This window comes from Anabrus simplex, chromosome 1 (assembly GCF_040414725.1).
Source record: "Anabrus simplex isolate iqAnaSimp1 chromosome 1, ASM4041472v1, whole genome shotgun sequence".
NCBI classification, from domain to species: Eukaryota; Metazoa; Arthropoda; class Insecta; order Orthoptera; family Tettigoniidae; genus Anabrus; species Anabrus simplex.
In genome coordinates this window covers 1,149,340,238-1,149,364,147 of record NC_090265.1, presented here as the reverse complement: position 1 = coordinate 1,149,364,147, position 23,910 = coordinate 1,149,340,238, and the positions used below count along the sequence as shown (strand labels likewise).

The window sequence follows — 23,910 nt, the reverse complement described above, 5'->3', positions numbered from 1 at the left end:
CTCAAGCATAATTTCACACAACATCATATTCCTCCTCCCCATGAGCTCGGCTGTTCACAACACCACCTGGATGATTTCCTTTTACATTGAGAAGATGTTCAAAATATTCCCTCCACCTCTCCAGTGATTCCCTGGGATCTATTATGAGTTCACCTGAATTACTCAAAACACTGTTCATTTCCTTTTTCCCCTCCCTTCCTAAGATTCTTTATTACTGTCGAGAAAGGTTTCCCTGCTGCTTGACCTAGCCTTTCCAGGTTATTACCAAAATCTTCCCAGGACTTCTTTTTGGATTCAACAACTATGTTTCGCTCTGTTTCTTTCATTTACGTACCAATCCCTGTCTGCCTCGGCCCTTGTTTGAAGCCATTTCTGATAAGCTTTCTTTTTACGTTTACAAGCTGCTCTCACTTCATCATTCCACCAAGATGTTCGCCTTTTCCCATCTTTACACACAGTTGTTCCTAGGCATTCCCTTGCTGTTTCTACTACAGCATCCCTGTATGCCACCCATTCACTTTCTATATCCTGAACCTGCTTACTGTCTACTGTTCGAAAATTCTCACTAATCATATCCATGTACTTCCGTCTAATGTTCTCTTCCTGGAGATTTTCTACCCTTATTCGTTTGCAGACTGATTTCACTTTCTCTACCCTAGGACTAGAGATACTTAGTTCACTACAGATCAGATAGTGGTCTGTATCATAAAAAAATCTGCAGAAAACTAGTACATTCCTAACAGATTTCCTGAATTCAAAGTCTGTTAAGATATAGTCTATTATGGCTCTGGTACCCCTAGCCTCCCATGTGTAGCGGTGAGTAGCCTTATGCTTGAAGAATGTATTCGTAACAGCTAAACCCATACTAGCACAGAAGTCCAGCAAACGCTTCCCATTCCCATTAGCTTCCATATCTTCCCCACATTTACCAATCACCCTTTCGTATCCTTCAGTTCTATTTCCAACTCTCGCATTGAAATCACCCATTAGCACTATTCTATCCTTGCTGTTGACCCTGACCACGATGTCACTCAATGCTTCATAAAACTTGTCAAATTCATCCTCATCCGCACCCTCACATGGTGAATACACGGACACAATTCTAGTCCTAATTCCTCCAACTGACAAATCTACCCACATCATTCGCTCATTTACGTGCCTAACAGAAACTATGTTGTGTGCAATGGTATTCCTGATAAAGAGCCCTGCCCCAGACTCTGCCCTTCCCTTTCTAACACCCGTCAAGTACACTTTATAATCTCCTATCTCTTCCTCATTATCTCCCCTTACCCGAATATCACTTACTCCTAGCACATCCAGATGCATCCTCTTTGCTGACTCAGCCAGTTCTACCTTCTTTCTTCCATAAGCCCCATTAATATTGATAGCTCCCCATCGAATTCCATTTCGTTCGCCAAGTTGTTTCCAAGGAGTCCCTCGCCTGTCAAATGGGAGTGGGACTCCATTACTCCCATAGGTCCGAGGCTTGCTTAAAATGTTCTGAGCTCGGTAAATTCATGAAGCAGGATCTGTAGTGAACAAAGTATCTCTAGGCCTAGGGTAGAGAAAGTGAAATCTGTCTGCAAACGAATAAGGGTAGAAAATCTCCAGGAAGAGAACATTAGACGGAAGTACATGGATATGATTAGTGAGAATTTTCGAACAGTAGACAGTAAGCAGGTTCAGGATATAGAAAGTGAATGGGTGGCATACAGGGATGCTGTAGTAGAAACAGCAAGGGAATGCCTAGGAACAACTGTGTGTAAAGATGGGAAAAGGCGAACATCTTGGTGGAATGATGAAGTGAGAGCAGCTTGTAAACGTAAAAAGAAAGCTTATCAGAAATGGCTTCAAACAAGGGCCGAGGCAGACAGGGATTGGTACGTAAATGAAAGAAACAGAGCGAAACATAGTTGTTGAATCCAAAAAGAAGTCCTGGGAAGATTTTGGTAATAACCTGGAAAGGCTAGGTCAAGCAGCAGGGAAACCTTTCTCGACAGTAATAAAGAATCTTAGGAAGGGAGGGGAAAAAGGAAATGAACAGTGTTTTGAGTAATTCAGGTGAACTCATAATAGATCCCAGGGAATCACTGGAGAGGTGGAGGGAATATTTTGAACATCATCTCAATGTAAAAGGAAATCATCCAGGTGGTGTTGTGAACAGCCGAGCTCATGGGGAGGAGGAATATGATGTTGGTGAAATTATGCTTGAGGAAGTGGAAAGTATGGTTAATAAACTCCATTGTCATAAGGCAGCAGGAATAGATAAAATTAGACCTGAAATGGTGAAGTATAGTGGGAAGGCAGGGATGAAATGGCTTCATAGAGTAGTAAAATTAGCGTGGAGTGTTGGTAAGGTACCTTCAGATTGGACAAAAGCAGTAATTGCACCAATCTATAAGCAAGGAAACAGGAAGGATTGCAACAACTATCGAGGTATCTCATTGATTAGTATACCAGGCAAAGTATTCACTGGCATCTTGGAAGGGAGGGTGCGATCAGTCGATGAGAGAAAGTTGGATGAAAACCAGTGTGGTTTCAGACCACAGAGAGGCTGTCAGGATCAGATTTTCAGTATGCGCCAGGTAATTGAAAAATGCTACGAGAGGAATAGGCAGTTGTGTTTATGTTTCGTAGATCTAGTGAAAGTATATGACAGGGTACCGAGGGAAAAGATGTTCCCTGTACTGGGGGACTATGGAATTAAAGGTAGATTATTAAAATCAATCAAAGGCATTTATGTCGACAATTGGGCTGCAGTGAGAATTGATGGTAGAATGAGTTCTTGGTTCAGGGTACTTACAGGAGTTAGACAAGGCTGTAATCTTTCACCTTTGCTGTTTGTAGTTTACATGGATCATATGCTGAAAGGTATAAAATGGCAGGGAGAGATTCAGTTAGGTGGAAATGTAGTAAGCAGTTTGGCCTATGCTGACGACTTGGTCTTAATGGCAGACTGTGCCGAAAGCCTACAGTCTAACATCTTGGAACTTGAAAATAGGTGCAATGAGTATGGTATGAAAATTAGCCTCCCAAAGACTAAATTGATGTCAATAGGTAAGAAATTCAACAGAATTGAATGTCAGATTGGTAATACAAAGCTAGAACAGGTAGATAATTTCAAGTATTTAGGTTGTGTGTTTTCCCAGGATGGTAATATAGTACGTGAGATTGAATCAAGGTGTAGTAAAGCTAATGCAGTGAGCTCGCAGTTGCGATCAGCAGTATTCTGTAAGAAGGAAGTCAGCTCCCAGACGAAACTATCTTTACATCGGTCTGTTTTCAGACCAACTTTGCTTTACGGGAGCGAAAGCTGGGTGGACTCAGGATATCTTATTCATAAGTTAGAAGTAACAGACATGAAAGTAGCAAGAATGATTGCTGGTACAAACAGGTGGGAACAATAGCAGGAGGGAACTCGGAATGAGGAGATAAAGGCTAATTTAGGAATGAACTCAATGGATGAAGCTGTACGCATAAACCGGCTTCGGTGGTGGAGTCATGTGAGGCGAAAGGAGGAGGATAGGTTACCTAGGAGAATAATGGACCCTTATGGAGGGTAAGAGAAGTAGAGGGAGACCAAGATAACGATGGTTAGACTCTGTTTCTAACGATTTAAAGATAAGAGGTATAGAACTAAATGAGGCCACAACACTAGTTGCAAATCGAGGATTGTAGCGACGTTTAGTAAATTCTCAGAGGCTTGCAGACTGAACGCCTGTAGATTTGCACAGCGTCTTTCAAAGCATAAAAAATTCTTGCTGCATATTTTTACTTCATTAAGGAAATGTAGCTCTCTGAATGGCCAAAGCACTCCCAAGACATCAAGACTGCCTGAACCGTACGAGCGCTGAGGCATGTGGCACGATAGATGAAGTGGAAGAGGGTAAGCATGCATTTGCAGTCAAACGTCTTCCTAGTCAGCAGTACTTCGGGTTCCAGCCTGTGCTGCAGCGAGTCGCTTGGCTAAGAAGAAGCTATTCAGCGCAATTTTACTTTCTCTACAGTAGTTCATCCTATATTTGACAGCTTGAAGGGATTTTGGATAAATCTAAACATTTACTTCTCCACGTCACTCCCTATATTTGTTAGCTTGAGTGATTTCGGAGAAATTTCAACACCGAGGCTGTGAACTTCCTTTCTGATAGTTAGCTAAGTGAATATACTAATTTCATACTAATGTGCTAATTTTCTATTTAGATTTTTTTTTTTTGCTAGTTGCTTTCCGTTGCACCGACACAGATAGGTCTTATGGCGACGATAGGACTGGTAAGGGCTAGGAGTGGGAAGGAATCGGCCGTGGCCTTAATTAAGGTACAGCCCCAGCATTTGCCTGGTGTGAAAATGGGAAACCACGGAAAACCATTTTCAGGGCTGCCGACAGTGGGGTTCGAACCTACTATCTCCCGAATACTGGATACTGGCCGCACTTAAGCGACTGCAGCTATCGAGCTCGGTCAATTTTGATTTGGCCGACATGGTACTCGTATCAAAGCGGGAACAACTTTCTATTATTAATGAAATCATTGATGCGTTCCAACAAAACAATACAAATGTCTAGAATGCATTTTTCATCAATGGTCCCGGGGGCACTATAAAAACGTTTAGGATACGTAATACAAAAGTGAATCAGGTTAGGGCTTTAGGTTATATTAGTAACGTGGACAGCAATAGTTGCCGTAATGCTGCAATCATTGAAAGGTGCACATTACATTAAAAATTCCTCTAAATTTAAATGGAAGTAAGGTGACTGGATTAAAATTTCACTTTAAAGCAGCTGACGACATTCAATTAGCACGGCTCAATACAGGATAAAACCCAATGGGAAATATTCATTCATTAATGTGCGTGAATCATCATCTAAAATACATCTTAGGTAATGACATTCCATTCCTTCAGGTGGGAAAATTATTATTCTTTTGCCTGTTTCACCACATGCTTATCGCCTAACTGCCCCTCTGTATATGGTGATGGATCAAGAGTCATTGAACTACCAGGCAGAATTTTAGAATATGATGATATCTGTGATTGTAATTTAGAGCAAAACTTGAACTTTTGCACAAGATGACATTTTTCTTTAAGTCACCATCTTAATGAATTAATTTGAAAGTGGACTTACACCCAGTAGATCAAAAACCATACAGTAGTGTCAACAGATTATTACTGAAGATGAAATGAAATGGCGTATGGCTTTTTGTGCCGGGAGATCCCAGAACGGGTTCGGCTCGCCAGGTGCAGGTCTTTTGATTTGACATCCGTAGGTGACCTGCGCGTCGTGATGAGGATGAAATGGTGAAGACAACACACACACACACACACCCAGCCCCCGTGCCAGGGAAATGAACCAATGATGGTTAAAATTCCCGAACCTGCCAGGAATCGAACCTGGGACCCCTGTGACGAAAGGCCAGCACGCTAACCAATACTGAATATGAAAGCTAGCTACTTCAATTTCCCACATAATTCTTGAATTCTTTGGAATTGATGGTATGCCTGCACGTATTGTTATTCTAAAAACTGGAACGATAGTAATGCTCCTTAGAAATCTGAACATTTACCAATGACTCCTGAATGGAAGCAGATCAGCCCCTAATTGTAAGAAGTACGTTATGTACGAAAATTGTTTAAATTTGGAAAAAAATAAGTGGAGATAAAGCTGGACAGAGAGGCTCTAATCCCTCAAATTGACTTAATGTCCGATTATCAACACATCCATTTGCTTTCAACAGGTATCAATTTCCAAATCGCTGGGTATTTGCTCTATTTACCTCGGCCAGTTAAGTGTTGCAACCTCGCGTTGGCAACCAAGAATAAGTTAGCTGGAAAATTTATAACGTCCAATAATATTTGATTTATGCAATTACTTATTTAGGAAAACATTTTCAAGTTCCCCATGGGAATCAAAATCTATATGGACTAGCGGGCATAAATTTGGCTGACTGACTGATTGATTGATGCTTGTTGTTTAAATGGGCCTAACATATAGGTCATTGAAATGAGACTAAATGAAATGACAAATTAAGAATCCACAAACTCATCTATTGACCACAATTCAAAACGTGAGGATGAAGAATGAATGGATGGATTTGAAGCTGAAACGATCAGTGGAACTGACCCACAGTGCCTCACATGCATAGAAGCTGGCATAAAACAATAGTATTACTGACCAAAGGACTGCTTCTATAGCACGATACTGAATCGATGATGCTGAAAGTCGAAACGAGTCCAAAATCCAAGTCATCGGCCCCTCATAATGGTACTTATCGCTAGAAAAGTAGAACCATTGTATTTGTCAGGTTGGGGTAGTAATCAAGAGTAGCATAGACTTGCAGTATTCCACACATTATGGTACTACTCACAGGTAATGAAATTCGCATATGTATTACAGACCTACTGTGTTTCGCACATTGCAGTGCCATTGATAGGCAACGCAAACATATGGTGTTCATCACCTAAGTGTACTAACCACATGGATTCCTACCATCCCATGGTGTTCCTCATATAGTGGGTACTAAACATAGACAAGCCAGAACCATGGGTTCCGTCATCCCATGGTGTCGCTCATATAGGGCTACCAATCGCAGGTACTGTAAAAGCCATCGCGCTCTCGTTTGCTACTAATCACAAACCTATGTGGTACCTAACATAGTGGTACTATACACAAGTAAAAGCGACCCATGGTGTTCCCCACGTGGTGGTAGTAATCACAAGGTGTTTCATGGTTCTAATATAATCATCCCTTGGTCACCCCTTTTAGTTGCCTCTTACAACATGCAGGGGAAACTGTGGGTGTATTTTTCGTCTAGGTCCCCCACCCACAGCGGGTTGTGTGTTTGGTTCGCGAAAGTTATTTTATTTCCCTCAAGTCCGCTGGCAAGCCAGTTAAGACCCCCCTATCCACCAACTGGGACGCGTCACGTGGGAGTATCGCCTCTTCCCCTGCTACGCCAGCGTAGTAGGTTCGTGGGCATCAATTTTTGTAAAAGAGACAGTCTCTCCTAGTGTATTAGCATTGTCTGTGGCTCCAAATAGCCTACGCAGTAGCCTCCACGGCATGCAGTAGTCGTGCATCTCGGTAGGTGTGCTAGTTACCAACTGATGGGTCCAGGTTGGCACACTGGGGCAAAGCGCTGGCAACCAAGAATGAGTCAGGTGGAATATTTATGATGTCCAATAATGGACCAGTTATATTGGAACAGGATGAATTTACTCATTCAGGACAAATATTTCAAGCTCCCTATGGGAATCAACATCTATATGAGAACTATCTGTGTCGGCACAACATAAAGAAAAATTGTTAAGTACAAGGAATGCCATATATATGGAAATTCTTAAAAAAATATTTACCCTATTGACAGTTGGGTCTTGACAGGCTTTTAATCATTTATAAATTGGCGAACAGTATTAAGAAAGTATAAAAACATTTATGATTAAACTCTGTGTAATCGGAGAAGCACAAGAGGAACAATTCATTAACACAAGTCCTAACACCTCAACAATTACTAAAAAGGGTTGAAACAGAAATTTAACAAATGTTTTTACACTTTTTAATAATATTCATCAATTCATATTAACTATTAAAAAAAATAATTAAAAGTGTGATTTGATAGAATTAGATATGTTGTTTCAAAAATGGAACTTCTCATTCAGTTTTTAATTAAACCCTTAAGCGGAAAGCTCGGTACACATCAGCTCACTCCCAGGTGGGAAGAGATTTCCCTGATTGAAGAATATTTAATTACTTGCTTAAAAACAATCAGACTAAAATGAACTATAGAAGCACCATAAGAGAAATATTTACTTGAATATCATGCATTTAATTGCTGAAAAATCCTATTATTTTAATTTTTCTATACTTTGTGGAAGACCGTACTAAGCGCTTTCATAATGCGATACCGAGCTTGTTTCCTCCTGATAGCAAAACTTTGGTTACTGTTTATGCATTACCTTATACCTAAATATCTTAGGCAGTTTATTAACAATCTCTGCCTGGAAATAAATGTTTCTGTACATGTAAATTGTAGATTTACAAAGTTTACATGTACTTAGAAGATTTACATGTAATAAATTATAATACTCACGAAAGGATCTGCTATGTTGGTTAGCGCTTTTGAGGGATCCTGTTTATATACCTATAATTCGTAAGTATCACACACGGCCTATATTCAACTACAGTGTTATGTCTTTTACAGCTCTTTATTATGATGCACACGGAAGCAGATCATGTCACATACTGTGTCCTGGCTTCGCATAATCTGTAAGATTCTGTTCCGAAACGCGATCGGTTTCTTGGCACGTAACCTTTCCACCCCAGCCACTCTTTCCAAAACAAGAAATTGACTGACACTTTGCTATCAGTGGAATAAGCTTCCGAAAATTTTACTACCAGGTGGTCAAATACTGGCTTCATATTGTATACTGTGGGAGGAATTTGTCCATAATACACCTCATTGTCGAAGAAATGTAAAAATCTGTGGAGGAAAAATGTAATAATAATAATAATAATAATATTGGATTTACGTTCCACTAACTACTTTTATGGTTTTCGGAGACACCGAAGTGCTGGAATTTAGTCCCGCAGGAGTACTTTTGCACGCCAGTAAATCTACCGATACAAGGCGGACATATCTGAGCATCTTCAAATACCACCGGTCTGAGATGAGTTGGGGTCAGAAGGCCAGCCAGTAACTCAACCATCTGAGCCACTCAGGCTGACGATCAAAAATCTCTCCCATAGAAAATGGGAGTAGTCCACAAGCGACTGCGAGGAATATAATATCCTAATTTAGTATGCAGTAGAATTTCCTGGGGCAACAGTATGCTCATAACAATCTTTATTTCGTCCCTATTTGTCCGGACCCGGTCTTGATCTCGATTCTTTCGTTACATCTTACATAACTGGGTCTTATGTGTGATATTCTGCTGGGCTTCTTTTGTCTGTTCAGCTATGTTCTGGCATATCTCGTCATAAAAAAATAATTCATTATTTAGCTCGATTTCATTTTCCCTAACAATTCTCCCTTTACATCATAATGGAATTTTGGATCAAAGCAGGACCTTCTTTGTCCATTTTCAGTCTAGGCTGACAAAGTTACACTGGTTGTAATATTGTCAATATTATCATCGCTACTGTCATGAGCGCTACCGGAACCGGAATCGACCACATGTCTCTTTCGCGACTGCTGAATATTCTCATCAGCTGGGCCTGAACCCCGTACTTTCGAGCCTGGAGCACTTTGCCCGGATACATTCCTGTCGCTTAAAAATTCCCGTCGGCAGAATTACTTCATTAAGATCACAATCCTCCCCACTAAATTCCAACATTTCATTTACAAAGGCCAGTAAATCATCTTCCTCTAACTGTGGGGGCCAGTTATTCCTTTTAAACATTTTTGCAGGAAAAAATGGAAGAGAAGGAAATGAATATAAACCTGATCTATGCAGCTTGGAAGAAAATCATGAACTGTGCCAATATTTCAGAACACACTGTTTATAAACTTAACCATAATAAGTATTTTATTTGATCCTGTATTTACCTGATTAAATCTATTAAAGAGTACATCATACTGCCGCCGGACATCCAGCAGATTATATGAGCTTTGTATTTGACCACCCATGTACCAGAGATCACAGCCATTTAATATACACAGATGGTTCTCGCATTTCCAGCAGAACACTACTGGGCTGCGCCTTCGTGGTATGTGAGGGTGAAGACTAAGTTCATTCTGAGAAAATAAAACTAAAGGCATACTGTTCTGTGTTTCAAGCTGAGCTGCTTGCAATACTGAAAGCAGTCAAGTGGTGCATAAACAAAAATATGTGTGCGACTACACTCAGTGACTCACAAGCGGTGCTGAATTCCTTAAAAGATAAATATAACTTACACAATTTGGCAGTACATATGAGAGAGAATATATCAAAGTACAATAACCATGTATGTTTCGGTTGGGTGCGAGGTCATTCCGCCATATAAAGGAACAAAAGAGCTGACCAATTGGCCAAAGAAACTTGTAATTTTAACTCGTCAGAGAGTTATACTAAATGCCCAATTTCTTTTGTCAAAAGAATCAAAAAGGAAGAAATGCTCTCTCGTTGAAATGAACTGTGGTTAGCAAGCAAAAATGGCTCAGTAACTAAAGACTTGCTTTTTCCAAATGTATATATTAAGCTTGGATGTAAATACATAGTGTGCAACTTTCATTTAACACAAGTGCTATCAGGTCATGGTAAATTCAATGCTTACTTCGAGTGATAAAAAATTTCAACGCAAAATGGCTCACTGTGCTTCTGCACTGAAGACATTCAAACTGTAGAACACATTATGTTCAAATGTCCTGATTTTGACGGACCACGTTTTGAACTTAAGATGCATTTGCTAACTTGCTGTTGCTATTTCGAAAAACCACTATATTTCATATTTTATAAAAAATGCTGCACTTTTCAATGTTCAAAATTTACTGATTATGTATTTAAACACACATAATTTAATATTGTGTGCTTATTGGCTGTTTAACATATATATTGTATAAGTTTTAACAGAGAAATTGTCTGTACATTGCACAGAATTTTAAAAAAAAATTATTTTTGTATCGGCCGTGTCCACAGCAATGACGAAATGCACTTTTTCGTTTTCCGTAATTTCTGCCTGCCTCTCCGTATGTATGTATGTACCTACATGCATCACGAGAAAACGGCTGAAGAGGATTTAATGAAAATCGGTATGTAAAGTCGGGGAATAAGTCACTACAATCTAGGCCATAAATAATTTTATTTACACTGAGTAAAATGGTAGTTTAGGGGAGGACGTAAAATTTAATTCTCAAATATTTATGCTAATAGCGGTCCTATCGATAAATACTACATACCTAAAGTTATATAGAATTAAATTCCCGATCATTTATGTCTTATACATTCTTACCGTAGCGAATATGATAACAGAGATATTCATGAATTTGTAATTTTGTTGCTAACACCACATCACCACCCAGCCACGAGATAATGGGTAAACAGAATTTAATGAAAATCAGTATGTAAGAGTCATGGAATAAGAAACTACAGTCTAGGCTAAAAATAATTTTATTCACCCTGGATGAAATGGTAGTTCAGGGGAAGGCGCCTAAAATGTAAATTTTTGTATGTTCTTGGTCCTATCGAAAAGTACTACGTTACAAAAGTTATAGAGAATACCATTTCCGATCATTTATGTTTTATTCAGTTTTACCGTACCGACTATGATTATAGTAGTATTTCAGAATTGGAAGAAAACTAAATCTGAAGGCCTACAATATCGAAAGCTCATAAAATTGATCAACAATAACATTACATGGACCACTGTTTGTTGTGATGTTCTTTGTCTCTTATGATGCCACTTATCTCCAATCAATGGGGTTACTGCTGCGTACCGAGTATGACAGCCTGTCTGAATATTGGCAGGCGAGTAGCTGGGGAGCTGGATAACTTTCTTCTTTAGCATGCCATTCCTCTGAATCATACATTTTCTGATACTGCTGGTACGAAACACACTGGTTCATCACAGCATTCCAGCTATTCGATCCCTACTCTGAGATGCTCATTGGAATGCTCAGTGTGCAAACTAAACAGGATAACAGAGTGGAATGGTAGTACAGTTCGTTAAAAGTGAGAAAATGTGTGGTTTTTCATTTAATCGCAACATTCCTGTGCTGATTTCAGTTGGCAAAACCAGTCTTTCTGAAGTTGTAAAAAGGCATGTGGAGAGTGATTGTCTGCCATTATAATGAAAATTCTACAACTTGATTGTGACTGATGGTAGGCAAGAAGGCCTTCCCCGTCGTGTTTGTGGGGTAATGTTAAGAACTATGCAATTTAATAGAAACTTACAATGTGTACACTACCTAACCTAGAATTCCGTAGCGAAGCATGGGTACAACAGCTAGTTTTGTACAAACTACAACCCTAACATACCTTATGGTAAAATAGGGTTCACAGCACTTTGGATAATAAATAATAATAAATCTATTAAAGAAATTATTTAAATAGTTTCAGATCACATGCGTGCAATAATAAATGCTGTGTAACTCGCAGTAAACACACACTCCAGTTGTGAAGGATGACCTCAAGACTGGGAATAATAAATCCAGTCACAGTTCTAATGTGCTATCAGAGAGGTCTGTTTAGTATCATGATCTCCAGAAATACCTTCTACAGCAATATTATTTCGCCCAAGGGACGTTTAGACAATTAGCTAAAGTTCTAGCGCGAGGCTATTAGGCTTCAGGTCATTTTTGCCTGGATGTACGTTGTATTCTTTATGATACAATTCGTGGATGACACATTGCAATTGGGAGAAAGTCTAAAAAATTCACATCAGAAAGCAAACTCATCCAGAATACACTGCTGAAAAAGAAATAAACCTCTACATAAAAGCAACTGACAAAAGAAATAATTAGAATCGGTGGATATATCCGTGTACCCCGCAGAGCAAGCGACTTGCAGCTGTGAATCTCACCGCTTCGCCCACCAAACGGGTTGATGGTTACTTTTTCAGGTATTATCTGTTGTTTTCGACATACTGAAGAATCAGACATTTACTGATTAGCTAAGTCAAAACTGAAGAGAAATTGCTTCCGCTATAACAAAACTGACTGGAAATGCGGTAACAATAAATGTGTTCTTTTTTTCTGTAATAAGTACCTCTAAAAAAAAAAAAAAGGTTGTACGTAAAAAAAAAAAAAAAAGAAAAAAAAAGAAAAGAAAACCAACCTTATGCAATTACATAAGACAGTCCGGAGGCCACTTGTCAATTCAAAATTATCCTGGTGTAGTTGCTTAAAAAGTGGTGAGAAATAGGACCGATTTCCTATATGAAAAAGTGATATCCAAAATGAGCTCAAACTGACAAATTCCTGCAGTTATCCACTTAGGGACACTCTCAAACAAAGTGTACAGGAACAATTTTCACACTCTTCAAGATCTTGAACGAGAGATCACAAGTGAAGAACACAATATAAGGCAAAATTAACCAAAATGAGTTTTCTAGAACTTTCTGCAGCATTTGCAACTTGTGCTTGAATATGAATGGGAACATTTTAAACAGCTCCTGTGAAGTACAGGTAAGAGAAAGCCTCCGGTATATAAAAAAAACCTCAGCTAAATGTATTACTCCAATGCATCACATTAGATTAGAGCTCTCATCAGTGTGGCACCATGCAGTGTCAGTCACATGGAACCTGCTCCAGCACCTGAATTTCCTTGTTTGTTGTGCTTGCCTGACACTATATATTAATGTGTGAAACCAAGAGAGGAATAAAGAAGTAACATTAAAGCAGAAAGATATAACATGGCTTAAAAATAAAATCCTTAAACCACACAGCAGGGAGGTACTTACATTACTGAAAAGACGTAATTCAACATCCAAGCAAGCAAGTTTCTAAACAAGCATAAAAAATTTTCTTGATAAATTTACAACAGCGAATAATAACCTAGTCTAAGTCAAAACATAGAAAGAGAATTCAACATTAGTAGTGTGCAAAAACCCTACTACTAGATAATTAGGAAATAAACTGACATAGGAATCTACACTATGTTGATGTTCAACCATGAATGCAGTTTTTAGCCGAGTTAAAAAAACGTAAGAAAAAAGGAACACAGACAAAAGCACATGCAAAGTATAACTATCATGGTTCTTGCGATATAATATTCTATACGTACAGGTTTATGATGTTGGAGACCAAGATTAAGCCAGAAATATGAATCAATAACATGTTTAATGTTAAAGGTTGGTTAGAAGATTTGATACTGCATAGGCTTTTAGGCTTATGCCGTGCCAAGAAAATAAGGTAAAACTCATTACGTTTCGCAGAGAACTGTGCTCTGCATCCTCAGAAGAAATCTCGACTGTCCATGAGAAAGGCTTCTTAAACATTTGTTTAAACAGAGCACAGTTCTCGGCGAAACTTAAAGAGTTTTATCTTATTTTCTTGACACGGCATAAACCCAAAAGCCTATAAAGTATCATGTCTATACGTACGGGCCGTAAAAGCATCAATGGCAACATTAGTTAATAGATTATTTTACCAAGATAAGCATACAGAAAGAGATAGATGTGATAAATCAATGTTCCGCTAAACCCAAAAAGAAATTAGGACAGCGTAAAAGAAATACCTATATACAAATTGGACTTTGTCAAACATACATACATACATACATACATACATACATACATACATACAGCATCACGAAAATTAATCAGAACAAGGATTTTTCCCCTCACAATTTTGGGAGTGGGTAGCAACAGTGTGCAACAGGTTGCTTATTTTTAGATCTTGCAATTACAACGCATCCTTTGCACAGGTATTCATTGGTAATTCCTCTCCCATGCCGCCATAAGACCTAACTGAAAATTTCCAGAATGCGGGCTATCAATTTCTATATTATGTGAATCAGTCAAAAACTGTCCAGCCCCATTGCTCAATGGAGAGCATGCTGGCATTTGGTCCGAGGACTGGGTGATTGTGCTATCTTCAGCATTGTAATTCATTTTAGTAAAGCTCTATCTTCACAGATGCAGAAGTTGCCTATACGGCATCAATTCCAAATACCTGCACCAAGCCTCTCCGAAGGCCCTATGTCATTAATATTAGTCAAGAACCACAAACCACTTCATTTCTGACTAGTCCACAGTCATTCCCACAATATTTCTATGGTGGGCAGCTGAGAATTGGATAAACATGTTATGATATGAAGCCCTACTGGGCAGTTATCTTCAGAAAGATATTTACAGCGTCAAAACCAGATGCAGCAGATATCCAGACTTGTTTTTTAAATGCAGCACGATACCATCCCCAGAGTGCACCCATGAAGAATTTTGACAGACTATCTGACATAGTCACAGTATGTCCTCAACGATCCTACCATGGATATATCAAATTTCCTGAAGACCACTCCAGAATCAGTTCAGTGGATAATGATAAATTATAAACTTGTGTACTAGCCAAATAATAGCAAAACGTGAGTGAACACTAGAAACAATATTCAAAGAACACCCTAAAAAGGTCTCTGAATATGAACTCTGCATGAAATGAACCAATGATGAAACCAAAAATGTCAGAATGTTCGTTTACCATATTTCTCCCCCAAACCAATGGATAATCATGATGCAAAACATAGAGATGAGAATTTACAGTGAAAAAGATGACGATTGTTGTTTAAAGGGGCCTAACATAAAGGTCATCGGCCCCTAATGGTACGAAATGGAATGACAAATTAAAAGTCCAAAATTCTCCACCGACCAGAATTCAAAATGTGAGGATGAAGAATGAATGGATGGATATGAATTTAAACCAATCAGTGGATGCGACCCACAATGCCTTACATTCAGAGAAACTGACGTAAAACAATACGATTACTGACCAAGGGACTGCTGCTATAGCGTAACAATGAATCGATGATGCTTGCAGTCTAAAGGGGTCCAAAGTCCAAGTTATCGGCCCCTCATAATGGTACTTATCGCTAGGAAAGCAGAACTATGGTATTTGTCATGCTGCGGTAGTAATCAAAAAGTAGCAGAGAATCGCGGTATTCCACACATTATGGTACTATTCACAGGTTATGAAATTAGACATATAATACAGACCTATGGTTTTTCTCACACTGCGGTACCATTTACAGGCAACACAAACCTATGGTGTTCATCACATAAGAGTACTAACCACAGGGACCTGCACTATCCCGTGGTGTTCCTCATATAGTGGGTACTAATCATAGGCAAGGCAGAAGCATGGTAGCTATCATCCCATGGTCCTGCTCATATGGTGGTACTAATCACAGGTACTGCAAAAGCCGACCGCACGGTGCTCCTGTGTGCTACTAGTCACAAACCTGTTTGGTACCCAATATAGTGGTACTACGCGCAAGTAAAAGCGATCCATGGTGTTCTCCGTGTGGTGGTACGAATCACAAGTAGTTTCGTGGTTCCAAGACAATCATATCCCTTGTTCGCCCGTTTTAGTCACCTCTTACGACAGGCAGGGGATACCGTGGGTGTATTCTTCGTCTGCGTCCCTTACCCGCAGGGGGTTGTGTGTTTGGTGCGCGAGAAGATTTTATTTCCCTCAAGTTCGCCGGAAAGCCGGTTAGGACCCCCCTATCCGCCACCTGGGAGTATCACCCCTGCTACGCCAGTGTATCACCCCTGCTACGCCAGCGTAGTAGGTTCGTGGACAGTGAAAAAGGAAGTGTTCTAGTGAGTATAACCCAATTCATGCTACAGCATGTGTTTGATAGTTCATATTTGGCGTTTATTCAACATAGGACAAATAATGGTCTAGGTCTGGTTTTGTCAGTTTGTCCATCTGCCTGTCAGACCATCATGGGAAAACAGATAGGTGGATTTTCAAGAAACTTGGAATTTAAGTTAAGGATAAGGGAAAATAGGATATTAGTTCAAAGTAGTTTTAAAAAATTCACCTGGAGGGGTTTTGGAGGAAGTCTGAAACATTAAACTCTGTCTCCTTCTTGAGGTTGGCTTAACAGAACAATTGCTCATGAGAAAATTTAATTACAATATTATTTATAAATCTTCCTGTTCTTCCTCTTAGAGCATCTTCTTGAATGTCTCTTCTCCAAAATTCGGTTTGTAACAGAACTACTTAGCCTTTTGCCATTTGAAGGCATTTCCTTTTTATCTTTGTTTCGCAACACAAGCGGGCCTGTGAGAAGTGCTGAAAACTCCAGAAAATCCTACTTTCATTTCTACAACAGTGAACCTTGTACTGTTTGAACCAGCTGTACCAGTCATGGGGATGGTAGACTACTACTTCTGCTTAATTACAGAATGGTCTGAATCTACCTCCATGTGGCTGTGTCCACGTACCATAAATCTGTGGTCAATAGTGATGATGTTTGGTACTTTTTGCAATACTTTGGTACACACAGCTGTTACATGTGAAGTTTTATTCTGTCCTTCACATGTATCAGAATAAAAGATCATGTGAAGGATGTCCTTTAAGACGTTTATATAAAGAAGAGGTAATCTAATTGGCACTTCGACCTGCAACAGCTTTGCGTCACATATAATGTGTACTCTCCCCAAAAAATTGTCATGGACTGTACGGTCGCTTATAAAATGTTATTAATGAACTCACAGTGGTTGTTGGAAGACACTGTTGCAGATCAAACTAAAAACACTTCGTATTAGTGTTTTCTGCTAATTTTAACCTAACCTTTCTCTTTTCATCATATGCTCTTTTAGTTGTTCAAGGTAGTGCCGATCCCTTTCTTGAATTCCTATAAGGGTTTTGTCTCGATCATGAAATACATCTGTCATTTGCAACTTATCACACCTGTGACGTATCTATACGGGATTTCTTGAACTTCAATTTCATTCTATGGAACTTGTTTGCATAATGCTTCTTGGAAGCTGGGATCGCTGTTATGTTTTGGTCGAGTTTATACATTTTTCTCTAATGTAAGGTGAGATATCAGATAGAGATGATCATTTTTTTGTCATCTGTAATGGCTTTCGTATGCAGGAAAGGATCGCACCTGTTCCCTGACTTCCTCGAGTTTCCCCTGGCTTCCTTGAGTTTCCCTTCAGACCACTTATATTTGGTGGTGTGTGATTTCCTCGCGAGTATAAAGAAGGAATCCCACACCTGGAGGAACATATCTTCAAGCTAAAGGTCTTAATGAAGTTATGGGCTTCGTCCAGAATAGTCAGGAAACACTGCCTAGAGATCGGGCCAGCCAGGAAGACGTCTGGTCGCACACGCGCACTTTGGGCAAACCACTGTAACGCATCCCCTCTTAAGAGGGCTCCTTATACAAAGCCAGTTCAGTGCATAAGTTTACAATTAGCTGTCGCGCACTGCTTTAAAATTTCTCGTTCTGTAGTAACTGCAGTTAGTTGTAGTGTACGTTAGGCCTGTCTGTAACAGTATCGAAGGCGTTAAAAGGAGCCTGCATCATAAGATGCTTAAGTGTGAGACTCGTGCAGCAATTTCGAAAGTTATAGACGTTATGGGAAGGGAGGCAATTGAAGAAAAGTTCCTGATAGATTGTAAGGAAGTGCACGAAAGAGTAGCAGCAGCAGCTGTTGGAGTGTCAGAAAGTTCTGTGGCACAGATTAAGAGCAAAAAACAAAAAGTGACGGAATTAGGAAAACCTATGGACAGTGTTTGAAACACCAAACAAAAAAAGAATGCGCACAAAGAATGTTACCGGACTGGACGACTTTTGACGAAGGTGCCGTACGCCGTATTAACAAATTTTATTTACTTTCTATTTACTGTTTCCAAAATTCGTGCAAAGTTATAAAAAGATTTAAAGTTCAAAGGATCTAATACTAATCTCAAGCGAATGCTTCGATCATTAGGATATCGTTGGGAAAAACGAACACTAACAAGTGCATCCTAATGGAAAAACACGACATACAAAAGATTTGTTTATTTGGAGAGGAGAGGAAAAAAAAAAAAAAAGCTCAGTATCAGGCAGAGGATAGGCCTATAGTGTACACGGATGAAACCTACATACATACGTCCCATGTATCCAGCATATGTAGACCCTTTACGGTGTTTCTTTTTATGAATTACATTTCGTTTCTGTACCTGAAAACCATTATATCATTATACATATATCGTTAACTCACATTTCTTATTTTACAAAAGAGCAAGAGAACTAGGGACAAACGATATGGTCTCTCTGCTTTCTAGCCTTGTGGCAAAAGTTATTATTATTATTATTTCACCTTCTTGGGGTACGTTGAATTAATCATTTCTCTGTGTCTTGTGCCCAGTATTTCTTCACTGTTTCCGATCTTCATTTTTATCTTCCGAAATAATATATTTGGCTTTTAATGTAGATCTGTCTTGAAACCTTATATTTTCGTCCTTAGTTATTACTTTAGCTGTTAGATCAAATAGTGAATTTTCTGTAATTTTTAATTCCACTAGGTCTTTTTCAGTTTATCTGAACCAGTTGGATTTGTTTTGCAGTTATGGAAGAAGTCTAAGATTTGTTGAGTTCGTTTTGAGATGATGACCGTAAAAACTTATCCTTTTTTTTTGCATAGTATCTGAATGTGTTTTCGATTTTCTTGTAGCGTGTTTTATACTTGATGTATATTATCTTTTTCTTCTTCTAATTATTATTATTATTATTATAGACTTAAATTACATGACGTGGCTCAGGTTATGAAGCCTGCTTTATACCAAAACATATTCTATACTGTACATCTACAGCACCGTGAAGTTAATTTTACATCTAATTATAATTTAAAACAATTGCTACGCAAACCGATACACAAGAAATATTTTGACAGCTATTATAATACGAGGTTAAATTATGTTCTAATTCCTTATATCTATCTATCAATCATCTGTAACATTTCTAAATAAACTCATTTTGGCTAGGTATGTCTATAATTTACAGCTGGAAGGGAATTCCACTAACCGAGAATCTGTGGAGTGTTATACGTCAGTTATAACAAATATTTCTGGCCAACTGAACGTCGCCACAACACCAACTGAACATCGCCACAACACCGAGCGAGAAGGGGAAGTCAGCGTTCTCGCTTCCACGGCTCTGCTTTTTCACTCGCATACTTCCCCTCACCGGCTGTCTTCCTAGCTGGCCCGATCTCTACACACTGAAATTCTTTGACCATTGACTTCAAAACAGTATCTGTGTGACCATCCTGTACTTTTGCTTATTGGGCAACTCTGCAAACTAAGCATATAAAATTATATTGTTAGGGACAATTTAGTAATTTCAACCTAAGTAATAATATAAAGTAGTGTAGTTTATAAACAAATATGGAAAATAACCTGTCACACAAGACTGCAGCTACAGGGAAGCAAAATTACACAGGTTGAGTTAAGTGATTTTTCTTATAGGAAGACAGGCTCAACGCAATGAGCACAATATAAATTGACTTACGTGGTTCTTCTTCTAATATATCTGTACAGATGTGAAATAGGTGACTATGCTTTTCAGTTATATATTTTTAAAGAAGCCAGACTGAAATGTGCTTTTACCACAATGCGAGTTCAGTCCTATACATTGCATAGGTGAAATAAACAAAAAATTAGAATATTTTACTTATGTGCCTTTTTTCTACCCCCCAGAGACATGTACATGCATAATACAGAATAGTTTTGTTGGAATGCGATTTAATTGCATGTGAATTTAACGCGCGAATGTATAGCAAAAAAATACACATGAGCCTATCTAACAGTGCCTTTACAGGCGACGTCACAACTACTCTAAGTAACGATTGATGTATAAATTTTGCAACAGATAGATATCCAATGAGGTGACATAACCAAGGCCATCCATACTCTGGCATAATATTTACACTTCTTTACTTCGCAATATTGATATTTCAACACTTCAACAATCAAACTCTCTTCAAAACCAAAGAATATTAAAACAGATGTCATAGAAGCCACTTCACTAGATAATTTAAGACAAAGCACAGCGTACATGATTCCTTGTATATGAGGATTCTATTGAGAGCCACGAAGTTTATCCATGCAATTTACAGTAGATGAATTTGTAATATCTAAGGAAGCATATTCACAACAGCATAACTTGGGACATGATGAAAAACTGGATCTAGTTTTCTGAAGTCTCCATTCTATGTAAAATGCTCAAATATCTACGAAAATGCTAAATACACACATTAAATTACTGTCCTGTCAGTGACAGGTAACAAGCGCTAAGGTTTAAATAAAGCAATGGTTTGTTTAGGATTATAATAGTCAAGTGAATATCAGTGATGATAGTTTAGCATTGAAGTGAGAAACCATCTTCTTTACCAGTGATCACCGCTTTTAAGATAAAGAAGATAGGCCGCCGATTCTCTTCTGCCGTATACTAATTGGAAATAATTGAATCTTGTAAATCACCATGAACTGATTTCAAGAAGTTATCAGATTATTACAATTATTTGCTGTTCTACAGCATCTACTCAATGACATATATACTACATTTGGTTAGGATTACAAGTGTACATTTTTACAGTGTGTTACAAATTCAATAAGATTACAGAGAATGAATCCCTCGCACTCAAAACACTGTTAGTACAGAAATAATATTTAATAATGTATATCAAAACTTTCTCCTATGTATGTACTTCAAAACACTTGGGTAGAAAGTTTCTTCAGCACATTACTGTATTCTATACAACTGCTCAATAATAAAATAATTTATTGCTATCATAAATTTATTGACTTGGGGGCAATGAAACATATATTCAGGATCGTAAATGCGGCAGTGATCATTCTAAGCAAACCAAAGCTTACTCACTGAACTTCTAATATTGCATACTCACTTTTATAACAAATAACAACTTGAAAAGATGAAACATTTTCATCAAATGGTTATTCTTGAACACGCAAACTGATCCTGTGATACGTTACAGGTTCGATAGCCTTGTATGGAATTGAAACCACAAGGCTATTACAGGTAATACAGAAAATGTCTTGTGCAAGGAACAGAATTTTACCTGCAGCAACATAGTTGAGAAGCTAGTAATAATTACAAATATTATACTGGAATAACTGAAATCACATCTTGGAAGATTCAGCAGATTGTGGAATATTCATAGGAAAGACCAAGAAAAGTGCACACATTCACAATCCTTTTGCTGATAAGACAAATGAGAAATAGCAGACAAACTTTCAATCTAATAGGGTACGACAGATCAGAACTATCACCATTGTGCAAAAAACAGAAAATATGGATTTTACATATTAAAGAAGACTTTTAGAAAATACCATATTAATTAAAATACTATTGTTACAATACTAAAACAGTTCTGAAGACATATTTTGAAATACACAACTTCAAGGAGAAAAAAAAAACACACATTCAATATTTCTTTAAAAATTCATCACAAAAAATAAATCAAGTTATAAAGTTTCAATGAAGTAAGAGAAAGAACAACTGGAGAAGAAATAGCTATAATTCCAAAGAATTAAAGTACAAAGCATTATGAGATGAGCTCTCAAGCTATCATATGAGGTACAAAGTAATATTCTATTAATGGATAATTTTGTAAAATGTGTAATAACTCTTAAAAGAGTTAGAAATAAAGTTCATATATTTTATATATATTCAATACCTATAAATGAATGGGCTACTTAAATATGTTTAATATCTTCCTTTCACAATGCAAGTCCCTCAATTTTATGATTACTGAAGCTAAATAATATACCTTATGAATTTCCATTCCCGAACACATAACACGGAGTGAAAATTTGACAAGCTCTCTACTAAATTATGATTTCAATGAAGTTCATTGATCTACATTTCAAACCACTTTAAAAAGTATATCTACTCCCCAGTATAGTTTAACTAACAGGAATTGACTGAATGTTAACTAAACGCTTCGTAAATAAAACAAAAACAACTCTGTAAAAATTATTTATTTTTTAAAATAAAAACATACAATATTAGAGAGCTGATATATTGTATCAAGTTATGCTCTGGAAGTCGTGTAAATACAGTGAAAGCACTATTATAAAATCATACCACAGGAAGTTCTACCTCTTAAACGTGGCAATCTCTAAATGTAAGCATTTACAGCCTGTTAAGGGAACAGTGAAAGTAGTTCACTTACTTGCATAATTGTTGAGGTCAAGTTCAACCCAAGCATTCGTCTTGTCTTTCTCCACTCGAACATTTTTCTTCGTCATATTCAGATCTGAGATGGCTTGGGTAACTAACACTGGATCATTGACTTTGATATCGTCCACTCTGTTCACAGCTGTTGTCGAATCTTTCACTCCAGTCTTCACACCAGGTATTGGGGGAGTATGGTTGTTGCTACGAGAACTTGAAGCACGCCCATTAGACTGGGAGGAACCACCCATCGATGAAGGACCTGAACCCATCCCCCTTGGACCCCCTGGACCAAAACCATTGTTACCACCTGGACGCTTTTCAGCACCTGGAGCCCGTGATGAACCCCCACCAGTGGGACTGGATGTACTACCACGAGGCGGTCGAGAATTGCTTCCACCGGGACCCCCTGAACGACGGTTTCCACCATCACGCCTGGAGAAAGCTTTGCGTCCATTGCGAACATCCCGTTTAGTGTCACGTTCATCTGCCTCACTATGTTCAGATGTTGTTTCCCAATCATCTGCAACATCTGATGAATTCTGACGTGGACCAGAGCCTGGAGGTGCTCTGCTCTGGACATGGGATCCTCCACGTCCACCACGTCCTTTGCTGCGGCTAGAATCACGTCGTTCACTTTCAGACTTCCTCTGCATTCTTGGTGGAACCTGAGCGGAAGATGGCTTGCCTCCCCCACCACCACCACCACCACCTCCCGAGTAGTGCCTCGTATTGCTGCCAATAATACCTGCTGAGAATGCCTGCTGCTTTATTTTCATTTTATCCTCACCGCTCACTGTCTCTCCTCCAAGGTCCTCGAGATTTGTTTCTCCTACTACACCTTCAGAATTCTTATGACCATCTTTATCATCACATGGTCCTTGAGACTTTCCATCCTCCGAAGGCTGTCCAAAGGGGCTCTTGGAGGAAGGTGGTCCATAACCATCCACACGCCTTCCTACACTGCCTCGAGTTCGGAACCCGCCACGACCACGGCGAGAAGGTTCTCCACAGGGAGCAAATCCTTCACGTCCACTTCGAACACTTTCGTAAGTGTTACGCTTGTCATATTTGTGGGAATCGGACCCACCAAATCCCTTTTCTCCTTCAGCACGACGAGGCTCCTGGTTCTTATCTTCTTTGTCAAGTTTCTTTTGACCTTGTTTCGGAGACCTGCACAAAAAACAAAATAGAATGAACTTGAAGCAGTTATAAATAAAAATAACCAAGTATGAATACAGAACAAATAGCGTTCAATACAATATGGATTCAGGTCACAATATTTAGCCCAACCACATTCAAAACTAT

The 23,910-nt window shown here is 38.6% G+C and overlaps 1 protein-coding gene across 4 annotated transcripts in view; it reads right to left on the bottom strand.

Annotated features, from left to right (window-relative positions):
- Positions 1-23,910, bottom strand: part of LOC136858113 (protein PRRC2C) — a 708,190-nt gene that overhangs the window by 309,607 nt on the left and 374,673 nt on the right. For all 4 annotated transcript variants that reach the window (XM_067137420.2, XM_067137417.2, XM_067137419.2 and 1 more), the window contains exon 21: positions 22,601-23,775. In XM_067137420.2, coding sequence (XP_066993521.2) covers positions 22,601-23,775 — 1,175 coding nt within the window. The remainder of the gene's footprint in view (positions 1-22,600; positions 23,776-23,910) is intronic.